General features: G+C 31.9%; 1 protein-coding gene across 1 annotated transcript; it reads left to right on the top strand.

The window, feature by feature from the left end:
* Window positions 7,934-10,990, top strand: LOC18604389 (probable inactive receptor kinase At1g48480). The gene is made up of 2 exons (XM_007036848.2): window positions 7,934-9,474; window positions 10,012-10,990. Exons 1-2 carry the CDS (start codon window positions 8,118-8,120, stop codon window positions 10,632-10,634), a joined length of 1,980 nt encoding a protein of 659 aa, XP_007036910.2. The 5' UTR covers window positions 7,934-8,117; the 3' UTR covers window positions 10,635-10,990.

The raw sequence follows: 14,974 nt of genomic DNA, 5'->3' as shown, positions 1-14,974 counted from the left end.
TAAAGTATCATTAGTCATCAAGCATCGTTCTCAATAGTTATAAAGTATTATCAATAATTTTCTAATTCATATATGAAAATAGCAACTAAAAGAGAAATTACAAAAAAAATCATCAATGAGCATTCTTAATTACCATTAAATATTTCTTTAGCAAGCATTCCAAGAAATATTCTCCAAATCATGAATGAAATTAACAACTCAAGAAGAATTTTCACATCAAGAAAATATTATTATTTTAATAAAGCATTAACAAAGCATTTTGCATTTATTGCAATCATGTAAAAGAATACTATGATCAAGTAAGCATAAACATGAATCAATTCTTTATTCTTGAGGTGTTGGTTTTTCTTTAGTCTAGAGCTTTCTGCTTTCAAAGAATCAATTCTTTATTCCTGAGAAGTTAGTTCTTTTTGTGTAAGAATCAATTCTTTCTTCTCTAAATTTCAGTTCCTAGCTTCAAGACCCAACATCTACCTTTCCAAGAATTAATTCTTTGTGCATGCAAGAATCAACTTCTTGGCTATTAGAATCGATTCTTAAGCTTCCAAAAGCTTGTCTAAGTATTCCATTTTGCAAGAATTGATGTTTCCTTTTCAGCAATTGATTCCTCTTGCTTGAACTTAAGATTCAAAATGTATAAAATAAATTTCCTTTCACAAAACAACTTCAAATACAAGTTCAAATGTTAATCAAGTAAGGAAACATAAAAACACATCAAAAGCATTCAAGAATCACTCAAGTTTCAAGGATCACTTAGACAAGAAATTTTGATCATTTTTTGTCATGTCAAAACTTTAATCATTTTCGAGCTATTAAAGCTAACATAATCCCTTGCTAGCACATTAAACAGCTTAGCAATCCCACTGTAACGTAAGGATTCACAAAATCATTGTGTAGATGATCATTAGAGGCTATGCATTTAGACAACTTTTATTTGCGACAACCAAACTCTATAAGAAGACTTTATAAAGGCTGATTAGTGTTATTAGGACAAGAAATCCAACTTTTCTTTGCTCCTAAGGTAATGATCAGATCATACCTTTAATATATTATATTATAAATCATCCAAAATTCAATGAAAGTGACCTTAGGAGGAGAGTCGGTTCCTAGTTTCAATTTCGCTATGTTCTTATATTCATGTTTATTGTATTTTTGTTTCAACTGTTGATATGGCATGATTAAACCCATTTCCCAATACTTGAAAAGTATTTTTCATAGTGAATTTAAAACTCTTAAGCTTGCTAAGGGAAAGTATGTAGGCAAATGAAAAAATCGAACCTCTATAAATATACTTGTGTCTTCATTTTTGTAATTGTTTTGATTTGCTGCACTTTATTCCAAGAAAACCATTTTCATAAATTACTTGAAGTTTTCACTTACACTTTTCACTTCTTAGTTTGTATTCTTAGTTAAGCTTTCTCATACCATTTTAGCTTATTTCTTGTTGAAAAGATTTCTTGAAAATGGTTCTTGTTTATGTTTTCATTGGTTTGTCTTCAAAGCCATGTTAATCATTTCAAATGTGATTTTAGCTTATATTAGATTGCGTAGACTTGCTTATAATTGGCATATTCATCAAATTTTTCCTTGGAATTTATTTTATAAGACTTGAAAGCTAGTTTCTAGTCTAGGAACAACTATAGAGTCATTATAGTTGACTAGTGGGTTGTTCTAATAGCTTTAAAGAGGTTTTTTCAAGAGGAATCACTAGCATAATCGACTAGGGATCTTTCATAGACGACTACAGCACTCTGTTTTAAGTTTGAAATATTTGTTAAAGTCTAACTCACCCCCCTCTGGGACATTCTAGTTACTTATTTATTAAGCTAGCATTTCTAATAGTATCGACACTTGTTCAACAAAATGATTTAGGAAGGCATTTTGGACAAAAGGTATCGATACGTTTACCTAAGGTATCAGACCTTGAAAGCAAAAAGCATTATACTTGAAAAGTATCAATACCTTGGATACAGTTATTGATACTTAGCTATAAACTTGATGATTTCTACTTTATTAGAAGGGTTTTGAGCTCCATTATGTTTAGATTATCTCTCTTAATACTTAAGAGGTTTTGTTGGACACTGTAATGTCTGAAGGTATGAAAAGTGTGGTTGATTGAGCGTCGGTCGAGGATTGTGCATATTTATTTAAAATGGTATTTGCAAATACTCCTCATTTTAGTTTATTCCCCCTCCCTATTTCTGCTCACTGAGATTTTATATCTCACCAAACGTAAAATCTTCCTTGTTTCAAATCAATAGACCATTGATTAACATCGTTGGAAAAGTCATCCTTCCATCCCCTCTTTGGAAGGTGGTTGTTGAGGCTCCCATTTGGTTAAAGTGCTCCCCTAATGGTCGAGTCTTTTGCTGTCAAATGTTTATACTTGATATAGTATTTGGTATTAGCCAATGTATGGCTTGAGATTTTGGTGATTTATAACTACAAATTTATATTGTCGGTTAAGTACAATCAAGTTGGATTGTTTTGAATCTTAAATGTTATCTATGAGATATTTTGATATAATTATAATATCTGTATACATGTACATGATGAGATATGTCTCTCTTGTTTGGATTAAGTGGTACTACAAATGGATTGTTTGAAAGCTTACTTGGGTCTAATGGACTATATTTGTGTGGATCATTGCGTTGGTCATGTCCCCAGGAATGGGATGTGACACCAAGTGAGTAAAATTACAAAAGTCACCAATGATAATGATATGGACTGCAAAGCTAGTGATGATACATGGTTAGAATCTAAGAGGAATAAGATTGAAATTGGCAGGAAATAGAATAAATCATAATTGGAGAAATAATTGAGTTTAAATGAGCTTGATGCAACAATCGATGGTAATGACTTTGATGTTCTCATTTGGTGGAAATTCAATAGTGAAAGGTATTCTATCTTTGCCTTACTAACTCATGATGTATTAATGATTCCCACATCCATGGTTGGTTTGGAGTCAAGTTTTAACACTGATGGTCATGTGCTTGATGCATGTAGGAGTTCTTTACTAAGCTTGTGCAAGACCTTATTTATGCTCAAGATTGACTACGTGGATTTTCCCACCTAAATGACATGGAGAATGATTTGGTAGAGCTTGAGAAAATTGATCTTAGTAAGTATGTTATCTATACCATCATTTTGTTTTTCTTGATTCAATTGTTATTGCTTTATTTCTTTTAGCTTCTTGTTTAAGGCTTATTTTATGTTATTTGTGTTTATGTATTTTTTTTTTTTTGAAAAGGTGTGTTTATGTATTTTAGATTTGTCAAAAATTGCATTGGACCATGTAACTAATCAGTAAGAGAGAGGTGTATTGATTTTGAGGTAATGTTAGATAATATGAATATTTTAGCTTGTTTTAACTAAAATTTTATACTAATTTGATTTTATTTTTCTCAACATTTTAGAAGAATGTGCAGAAAGCCATGGGTGGAGGTCCATCTTTGAAGACTATTGTTGATTTGTTGGTTGTTAGAATCTTTGAAGACTATTGTTAGTTGTTGGAATTTTAATATTATTGTTGGAATTTCTTGAAATGTTGGAATTTTAAGACTATTGTTGTTGGAATTTCTTTATTATTGAAATGTTAGATTGAATTTTAAGTAGGTTGAATTTGTTTTAGAATATTGTTGAATTTGCTTAAAATATTGTTAAATGTTGTTGAATTTGTTCAAAATGTTGTTGAATTTACTTGAGTATGTTAAAATTTATATTTAGGGGTGTGCAAATTCAAATCAAACTGAATAATCGAATCGAATCGAATTGAGTTTGGTTTTCTCAATTCAATTAGTTTGATATTCGATTATTTCTGTTAATTAAGTTCAGTTAGAATGGTTTAATGGTTTGGTCTTCGATTTGAAATTTTCTCAACCGAAGTAACTAAACCAATCGAAGTGAGTAATACTTATATAATGAGGAGTAATTTGGGGTTTTCCTAGCTTAAGGAATTAAAGAAAATATTTTTCATATGCAATGTCTAAAATCAAAATATATAATATTAACTCCATATTTTCTGTTGACAATGCCTTAATTAAAGGAAACAGTTATAATAAGAGTGAACACCGTGTGTATACATTTACTTGAAGAAGATATGTAAGACTTGAGTTCAAAAAACAAAACAAAATTCTTTATTTCTTCATTCTTTATTATTCAATTGAAAAACAAAATAAAAGAAAATCTCACCATGGGATCCAATAAGAAAATGTCACATCCTCATATTTTTTCCCTTCATCTTCATTAATCAAACAAAACTAACCGAAGTAGTTCGATGTTCGATTTTTGGTTACTACAACTACTTTGGTTTGGTTTCGATTTTTTTAAAGGAGGATTTCGGTTTTTTTGATTTTGAGATTTTTAGAATCGATTTTAGCAAACTAACTGTTTGCACACCCCTATTTATATGTACATGTATTGAAATAAACTTAGGTAAAATATTAGGCAAAAAGGTTGTTGAAATTCAGTTTTTAGAAACCGATTGAACTCACGGAAATAGTTCGATGTTTGATTTTTTCGATTAATGATACTAGTTCAATCTGGTTCGATTTTTCTAAAAAGAAAGTTCAATTTTTTTTTTAAATTTTTTAACACCAAACTCATTGAAATAACTATTTACATAACTCTTCTCCCGTCAAGACTCTCCAAAAAAGAATCTAACAATACTGCTTGAATCTTTTGCTACCCTGCAATTTTTCGTGACCCAAATCTCAAATGGATCGAGAGAGTTCAAGAAAAATTCTTGGACTGATTTTATTTTGGAAACCCCAGACTACCACAACCAGACTTAAAAAATTGGATTAGAAAGTTGAAAAGGGTTGAATTAGACTGTTGAAGAAAAAGGGAAATTTGGGTGAAGAACAAGAAAAAATTTAGAAGAAATAATTTGATTTTGTATGTGTGAGTTAATTTGATTTGTGGAATAGAAATAATGACGAAACACATGTGAAGCAAGAGAAGAAAAAAAATAAAGAACTTAGATTCTCAAATCGTAGAGTGCGACACCCTCACAATTAGAGAGAGAAAAAAGACCCCACCAAATCAAATTTCTACACGACTTTAATTCCAAAGATTCTTCACTTTTCTCATCTTTCCCAAACCGTTGAACTATTGTGTAACTACTTATACCATTAATTTCAAAGTCATTTTTAGTTTTTTTTATTTGTTTAATTTTTGGTATTAATAATATTTTTATTTTATTATTTACGATTTCTTTACATAATGTGAATTTATGTCGTATACCTTTTTTTTATTTTTTTTAATTATATATAGAGAAAAGTCAATTTGAAGTTGGATAAAAATTAGAAAATTCCTAGTAGCTAGAGGAATGGTGATATATTTGAAAAGTTATTATGAAAATTAGACTAATTAAGTGTATAAAATTTCTAGTAGAGTTAAGAACAGTGATGTAGAGAAATGTACTTTGTTTATGAGTTGATAAAAGCTTATAATTTTGAAATTTTGTTATTTATATTGGTATATTGCTTGCACATGTATACACACATTATATTCTTTTTATTTTGGTAAATAAAATAAAATTTTATGTATGAAAAAAAGACCCAATATAAAATGTAATTTTAGTTTGACATCCCAAAACTGAAATGCCCAAATCCTTTATTGATTAGTTAGATGAATTTAACATAAACATATAACAAAATTCATACATGGTGAGACTTGAATTTGAGATGAGATCAATATTTCATTTTTCTTTTTTATTATTGAAATTTTTTTTCTTTTTGCTTTTAAAATCAAATGGGACTTTTGAAATTATAAGAAGTGGTAATAATGGCTGAAATTATAAGATTGAAAAATGTAACTTGCCCCCTTTTTTTTTCTTTTAGCCTACTAAATTGCCCTTTATTTACAACTAAAAGAAAATGTAACTTTAGGCTTTAGACTGTAGTGGAGCCGGATGCTCATGTTCCCCACCCCCAACCATAATGGCTTTGCGAAAACCGAAATTTGGGTAAATTACTTTTAAGGCCATCCACCTTAATTCTTTGACCAACATCACTTGCCAAATAATGCAACGTCGGAGTGCTCCATATGCACTCTTTCTATTTATCGCCTATTTGCTTTTACCTTAATTAATATATTACTTTTTTTTATTATTATTTTTAACTTGTTACCAACATGGTATGCAACTGCTTTAATAAAACAAATGAAATACCTTTTTTATAATATTTTAATGATTAAAAACTCAATTCTAAATAAAAAATCTCAAAGTTGAATATTAAAACTAGTAATTAGGTTTGTGATATAAAATAAATTAATTATTTTCAATTATGTGTTTTTTGTGTTGAGGAAGATAAAAGTGTTATAAACTCATATTTTTAATTCAAAAATCATATTTTTAATTCAAAAAACATACTTATTCGATAAAAAAAATTACTTACAAACCTAATATCTACCTTATCTTTTTGACAAAAAGATCTGAACTTATCTATTAACGAGTTACATATAGAATATGCATCCGAGTATTTAGTTTATTAATTGATATATTATTACTTGCTCAAAAAGTAAAGTTGAAATCTTTTTTTCCAAATTAAAAAAAAAAGTTACATATAAAACATGTCAATTTTTATTTATTCAGAAAAAGAAAAAGTGTCAATTGAATATGTAGTTATGTACATGTAGTTCCTTATAATATCATTCTTTAGCCAATTAAAAAAAAACTTAATGCTGATTTTAATTTCTAGTTACATAGATTCTAACAATTAATTAAAAATTGTCAATGAAAAAGTTGAGAGTACATTAATTTGCTTAATTGGTGCTATTTCTATTTAATTTCACTTCTTTCCTTTTTGTAAAAATCCTTATTTATTTGTTTGTTTACCATTTTTTAGCAGAAGTGAGCTAAAAGGCAGAACCAAACCCTGTGCTGACCAAAACCCAACGTATCATAATGCAACAAGTTTGATTAATAAAATTACGTCATTAATCTTTAAATTTTATCTACAATTAATTCTTATACAATAATTTATAAGTCCTCTCACTTTTTAAAATTAATAAAATCATGTTCATCATAAACAGTATTAAAATTTTTACATTATTTATGTTGACACGGTACTTAATAGTATTATCATAACATTAAATTTGATGATGTGATATCTAAAAATAATAAAATAATTATTATACATAATTAAATGTTGATCTTGAGTTTTAGTTTTGGATCTTAAATACCACATTATCATATTCAATATTATGTCAACACAATCAAATATCATGTTAGTATAGATAAAGGAAAAATTTTAATACCGTTATTTGATTGGATTGAAATTATCAATTTTAAAGAGTACAAAAACTTACACCTGAACATTTGTAATGTGTGATTTCTTAGTTGAAAAGTATGAATTCGAATTTCCTTTTTCAAAAAAAAATAAAGACTTAATTTTAACAAATTATTCCATCAAGAAAATCCATCACTTGTTGTTGGAATTTCTAGTGGGACGGGGAGGGGAGGGGTTGAACATAATAAACACACAGTGCTACATTTCCAAATTAAGAAAGGGCAGCCAAAATAAAACTCCCCGTACAGAACAATAAAATATACTGAAAAGGAAAAAACCATACCCACTAACTCAGCCGCATTGAAAAATGCTTTTATTTATTTATTCATAGCCAAAATAAATAAATAAATAAAACAACTTAATTAAAATATTATCTAGCATTTAGAAAATAAAAAGACAAGAAAAATATCAAAGGCAAAAACAAACAAAAAGCAGAAAGGAAACCCGGTTGACCCAGCCAGCAACCAGCTAGGGTTTGCCATCGTCTACACTCTCTCTCTCTCTCTCTCTCCCTTTGTATTCCTTTCCTTGCCATCACCACTCACCCACTCTTCACCAATCCACACAGAAAAAATGCTCTCGCATTAACACTTCCTCTTCTCCTTNTACTACTCTCTCTCTTCTTTCTTTCTTTCTTTCTTCTTCTCCTCTCTCTTCTCTCTCTCTCTCTCTCTCTCTCTCTCCCTCTGGAGTCTGTACCCTCAATGCCCCCAGGTTAAACAAGAGAACAAAACAGGGGTACAATCCACCCTTCATTATCCGCATTATCAAATCCTTATCTTCCTTGTCTTGAGCAAAACACAAACAACGGCAACCAACAAGAAAATGCAAACCCAATTTTTTGTCATTGCCATTCTTTTCTTTGTCCTAGTCCAGGTAACCAAACCAGATCTTGCCACCGACAGAGCAGCGCTTTTGGCGCTTCGCTCCTCGGTCGGAGGCCGAACCCTGTTCTGGAACATCTCCAACCAGAGTCCATGCTTGTGGGCTGGGGTCAGGTGCGAGCGGAACCGCGTCACAGTGCTTAGGCTACCTGGTGTAGCACTCTCTGGCCAACTCCCACTCGGCATTTTCGGGAACTTGACTGAACTGCGCACTCTGAGTCTCCGTCTCAACTCCTTAACCGGACAACTCCCTTCGGATCTTTCTCTCTGTGAAAATCTCCGAAACCTTTACTTGCAAGGGAATCGTTTTTCGGATGAGATCCCGGAGTTCCTGTTTGGCCTTCATGATTTAGTGAGGCTAAATCTTGGCGTTAATAATTTTTCTGGGGAAATCTCTGTTGGGTTCAACAATTTGACAAGGTTAAGAACTTTGCTTCTTGATAGCAACAGTCTTTCTGGGTCGGTACCTGATTTGAGTTCTTTGCAAAATCTTGATCAGTTTAATGTGTCAAATAATTTGTTGAACGGGTCTATACCAAAGGAGTTACAGAAATATGGGTCCAGTGCTTTTCTGGGAAATTTGCTTTGTGGACAGCCACTTGACAAGGCTTGCCCTGCTACTGCTGCTGTTGGCAATGCAAGTGAGCCTGCCAATCCAACGGATGAGAATCAACAAGAGAAAAAGAAGAAAAGCAAGTTGTCTGGGGGTGCCATTGCTGGTATTGTGATTGGATCTGTGCTGGGATTTCTATTGATTGTTATGATTTTGATGATTTTATGTAGAAAGAAGAGTAGCAAGAAAACGAGGTCAATTGACATTGCTTCGATTAAAAATCAAGAGTTGGAGATTCCTGGGGAGAAATCAGGTGGGGAAATGGAGAATGGTGGGTATGGAAATGGGTTTTCGGTGGCGGCAGCAGCAGCAGCGGCCATGGTGGGTGGTGGTGGAGTGAAAGGAGGTGAAACCAATGGGGCCGGAGCTAAGAAGCTGGTTTTCTTTGGGAATGCGGGGAGAGTGTTCGATTTGGAGGATTTGTTGAGAGCTTCTGCTGAGGTTTTAGGTAAAGGAACGTTTGGAACAGCGTATAAAGCAGTGTTGGAAGGAGGAAATGCAGTGGCTGTTAAGAGGCTCAAGGATGTGACTATTTCTGAGAGGGAATTCAAGGATAGGATTGAAGGGGTTGGAGCTATGGATCATCAAAATTTGGTCCCTCTCCGAGCTTACTATTTTAGCAGGGATGAGAAGCTCCTTGTCTATGATTACATGCCCATGGGAAGCTTATCTGCACTTTTGCATGGTGAGCAATTTTTTTGTTTAATTCAGAGCAGTCCCTTTTGGATCATTTATTGCTTTTCTTTTTGCAGATTTTATGTTGGTGAATGGTTGTTATCATTTCCATTCGATGATTACTGAGTCTTTTTTGTGTTTCTACCTTTTTTTTTTATTCTCTTATTTGTTGTGGTTTAGCTCTTAGACTCAAATCCTTTTTGAAGATAATCATGAACTGCACTCCACTATAGTTCTTTTATCATTTAAACACCGATTAAATAGGTTGCTTAAATGAGTGGAATTTAAAGTATATCTGCATTGCTTCTTTAGAACATACTCAATTTCATATAGTATTCATTCTTCTTAGGTCAATGATGTTGCATCGGTCTTGTCCTTCTGCCATTTACCTCTCTCTTTTTTGAGCAGAATTTATCTTTTAATCAAGTGTTTGTCATCATTTTTCAGCTATTTCTGGAGATTCCATCATATTCTCTGGAGTGATAGTGCTGTATGTAGGTTTAATTTTTCTTTCATTATTCTCACTTTTTTAACTTGTGGGATTTAGGGAACAAAGGAGCAGGAAGGACTCCACTGAACTGGGACATTAGATCTGGAATTGCTCTTGGAGCTGCCTGTGGAATTGAATACCTGCACTCTCAAGGCCCTAACGTGTCTCATGGAAACATAAAATCGTCAAATATCCTCCTCACAAAGTCCTATGATGCTCGAGTTTCTGATTTTGGGCTAGCACACCTTGTAGGGCCTTCCTCAACTCCCAATAGAGTGGCTGGATACCGAGCACCAGAGGTGACTGACCCCCGCAAAGTATCTCAAAAGGCTGATGTTTACAGCTTTGGTGTGTTGCTTTTGGAGCTATTAACTGGGAAAGCCCCCACGCACTCGGTCTTGAATGAGGAAGGAATAGACCTCCCAAGATGGGTGCAGTCTGTTGTTCGGGAGGAATGGACTTCTGAGGTTTTTGATCTTGAGCTCCTCAGGTATCAGAATGTGGAGGAAGAGATGGTTCAACTCTTGCAACTTGCTGTAGATTGTGCTGCTCAATACCCTGATAGACGCCCCTCCATGTCTCAAGTGACAATGCGAATTGAGGAACTACGTCGTTCCAGTTTGCCAGAACAACTGGATGCACAGCCTGATAAGGTCAGTGATGCAGCTGACTCTCGATAAGTTAGCTCAGGCCGACCACCATACCGTATTCTCCTATTGCTACATGGGTTATCCCTCGCCCTGCTCTATTGTGTCCATAATTAGCATGTTAAGTTTGGTGGCGGTCTTGTTGTATGCTGGACCTCCGTCTAATGTTCCTTTATTAGGTGCCAACTGGGTTTTATCGTTTTCTTTTCCCCCCCTAATTCCCCATTGTACCAGTTCTTTTCTTTTCCATTTTCATTTATACTTTGAGGTGGATACCTTTCCACATGTTCTTGTTGGGTGGATTGGGTGGATCTTGGTGGTTGTAATTATTACTTTTGCTTTTACTTTTCTCAGCTTTTTTGCTTTTGATGCAACTTTTGATCTGTTTAGACCTGGCTGTTTTTTGTTGCTTTAAAAGGTCGGTTGTGATGTCTCTAGTAAACACGAGATTTGCCATTGTTAACAAGAAATTACCAAGGGAATACACATGGTTAAGTAAAGAATGGTGAGAGAATAAAGGAGTGTTGATATTTATGGGTGGGAATGTCATATGGGGTTGTTGAGAGGTGAGAAAGGAGTATGTGACAGTGATGATGATGATGGAAGCTTTATGGTGGACCAAACTGCAAGAAAAGCAAGCTCTCATTCTCAAATGGTGGTCCTAATTGTCTGTCTTATCACCCATTTTGATGCCTAAAACTTTGTTGGCATCCAAAGCCTAGATGAAGAGTGGGAGTCATCGAAGAAGTAGCAGAGAGTTATCCATACTACATTACCCTAACCATTCTTCCCAACATGGAATCCTTTGTCCTATTCACTGTCTTTCTTCCAAAGGGGTTTTGACTTAACATGAATACAAAAATTGGGCACTCCTACTACACCATGGACCAATAATTGTTATCTACCAACGGATGGACTCTTTTTATGTCCCTTGTTCGGACCAGAATTTCTCAAGTATGACAGAATGCAATGTCTTACAAATATTTCATTGTTATGAATATTTTTATGAATATCTATTTATTTTATCTACATCTAGATTTGATATAAATTAGATTGGATTAGGATCTAATCCATCTAATCTTTAAGTGTTATTTTCATCTTGTAAATTCTATCAAAATAATAGAGTTATTTACCTATAAATAGGTCTCCTCAATTCATTTGTATATATACACTTCAATAATATCTCTTTTTCTCCCTAAATACTTTCTTTCTTCTTTTTAATTGTTCTTTCAGTTATCTTTATTTATTCTTTTAAGTTATTTTTCATAAAACGTTATCAGTACGATCCTCTCTAATCTCTCAAGTTTTGAAATTATTTTGTTTCATCATTTTCAAGCTTCAAAAGGATTTCAATGATTCAGTTTTGATTTATAGTTTTAGCAAATCAGGTAAGTGTTGCTAGTACTTTGTTTTCATCATCTCAAAGCTTTAAAAGGATTTCAATGATTGGTCTTTAATTTTTTGTTGTAACAAAATCAGATAAATGATTTGATATCTCTTTAGTATTTCTATTTTCTTAAAATCAACCTGAATATGAATTTTACTATCATATAATACATATTATATTCTATCTCTTAATTGAAAAGTGAATTTGCTATTATATAGCTATTAATGAAAAATCATAATGTCCATTCCCTGAAGTGAATGTGACAAACGAGTTACTAATAAAACAAATTATAAATTTGTTCATTTCCTGAAGTGAATGCGACATCATTTAATAATTATGATCATGGTCATAAATCTATCTATTCCCTGAAGTGAATGCCACATTATTTAATAATTATAATCATGGATATCGAAGAGGCCGTTATAATAATTTACACTATCACTATTTTAATTCTAATTATAATTTTGCCACCAAAAGTGGATAATAATTTTACTATCAGAATTTAAGGATAATTTTGCCATCAGAAGTGGATGGACAATTTACCACCAGAAGTAGATGAATGCCGTAACCTACTAAAAATGTATAATCCACCAGTAGTGGATAACCCATCACATGTGGATCACCCACCAAAAGTGGATATATACTTGTAACCTACCACAAATAGATGAATACTTTCAACGCACAAAAAGTAGATGGATACCTTAAACCACTAACCCACTAGAAGTGGATAACCAATCAAAAAGTGGATGAATACTTGTAACCCACAAGAAGTGGATAAATAATGAAAAGAATAAAAGAAATATAGAAAACGTATTGTTATTGATGTGGCATGAAAAATCATTGATCACGTACCTATTGTACGTCTTAAATTTTATCAAGCATCACTGAAAATTAAAACATCTTGTAATAATTTTAATCATGGCCAAGTTGGTATAGCACATCGAGATATTTGTCCATTTTGAAAAAAGAATTGATTACATGATTGGTAATAGAAATCTCTGAGAATGAACTTAATTGTAATTGGTATATTTAGTATAACTATATTATGAAGATACTTTAATATTTTTCATTATATTTAAATGATATGTTCTTATTATGTATTTTAATTTTATATTTACTATTCTTTTATGTTAACTTGCAAGTTTCTTATTGTATATATTTTTTTATTGAAGAAAATATAGATATTGATCTTGTTGGATCTAAGATCAATAATGTAAATATATGTCTAGCAGATATTGCTATAACACACACTATATTTAAAGACAAGAAATATTTTTCCTACTTGCCAACGAAAAAAAAAAGCCAAAGTCAATTAAATATCTAGTAGTCTAAAATTAATTGAAGGCTCCAGAAGAGCTAATAGTTGTTTATTAGACTACTAGATAATTCAATATCTGGTAGTCTAAAATTAATAGAGAATGTATTGTTTTCTATTAAGTCTCAAAGAAGTTTATTAAGTTTTAAAGATATTTGTTTGAATAGATATCATATTGAGACAACGAATGAAAGAGACACTTAATACTTCTATATTACAATTATATCAAGTAGAAAGTGTGTATTGAAAGAAAAAAAAATTACTCACTTTGTTCTCAGAATTAAACTATACAAATATTAGAATAATTGAAACTTATAGTAAACTAGAAGTTTACTAATGATTTTAATGTTTGGCATGATCGGTTGGACCATCCCGGATCAATAATGATGCAAAAAAAAAAAGATTCAAAATTTATCATCCATTGAAAAACCAGAAGATGTTTCAATCTAATGAATTTATGTGTTGCTTGCTCTGAAGGCAAATAAATTATAAGGCTACCATCAACTAAAGTTGGGACTAAATTTTCTATGTTTTTGAATAATATTCAAGGTTATATGTGGATTCATACATCCATATTGTGAACCATTTAGATATTTTATGATTTTAATCGATGCATCGACTAGATAGTCACATGTGTGCTTGTTATAGCTTGCAATTTGGCATTTGCAATCATTCATTTGCAAGCACATTTTCCTGGTTATGTAATCAAGATTATTTGTCTTGATAATGTTGGTGGATATACATCTCAAGCCTTTAATATTGCACATTAGTTGGAATAACTATTGAACAACATATTGCTTATGTTTATACACAAATGGTTTAGTAGAATTATTTATTAAACACTTCCAACTGATTGCAAGCTTATGAAATTCAAACTCCCAATGTTGACTTGGGGGCATGCCATTTTGGATGCAGCAGCATTTGTATGCATAAGGCCAAACGAGTTATTATAAATTCTCTCTATACAATTGGTTTATAGTCAGGAACCAAATATTTTCCATCTAAGAATTTTTTGAATGTGCGGTATATGTTTCAATTGCTCTACCATAACGCATAAAGATGCGTTAGGAATATATGTTGGATACAAATATCCATTTGTAATTAAATATTTAGAATTATCAATAGGAGATTTATTCATGACAAAGTCTGTCAATTGTTATTTTGATGAAACAATTTTTCCAACATTAGGGGGAGAAAATAAGCAACTGAAAGAAGAAATTTCTTACAGTAAATTATCATTATCTAGTTTTGATCCTTGCACAAAACAATATGAACTTGAAGTTCAAAAGATAATTATTTTGCAAAATATAGTAAATCAGTTGTCAAACGTATTTACTGACCTAAAGGGAATAACTAAATCTTATATACCAGTTGCAAATGCTCCTATTAGCATTTATGTCCCTGTAAGACAAGGCACTCTAGAAGCGTGAAAATCAATTGGTTCCAAAGATAAAATCCTCAAAAAAAAAAAGGAGCAAATATTTAAGATGGTCCAAAAGAGGAAGTAGAAACTCTAAAAGAGACCCTTGACATAATTGAGAAAAATTTCAGAAGAAATTCAGGTACCTGAAATCATTAAAAATGAAAAGATCTCAATCAATTATGTCATGATGGGAAAAGATGGAACCAGTAAATAAACATCGACGATATTTTGTATATAATATAGAGCTC

Source organism: Theobroma cacao, chromosome 3 (genome assembly GCF_000208745.1).
Source record: "Theobroma cacao cultivar B97-61/B2 chromosome 3, Criollo_cocoa_genome_V2, whole genome shotgun sequence".
Taxonomy (NCBI): Eukaryota; Viridiplantae; Streptophyta; class Magnoliopsida; order Malvales; family Malvaceae; genus Theobroma; species Theobroma cacao.
Note: the sequence above shows the minus strand (reverse complement) of the source record. Positions and strands in the feature narration are given on the sequence as shown.

What these genes read in the sequence shown, in the direction of transcription:
- LOC18604389 (XM_007036848.2), top strand. Translation starts at nt 8,118, where the DNA reads ATGCAAACCCAATTTTTTGTCATTGCCATTCTTTTCTTTGTCCTAGTC. An exon ending in CTTATCTGCACTTTTGCATG is followed by an intron (nt 9,475 to 10,011) that starts GTGAGCAATTTT and finishes TGTGGGATTTAG; the next exon opens with GGAACAAAGGAGCAGGAAGG.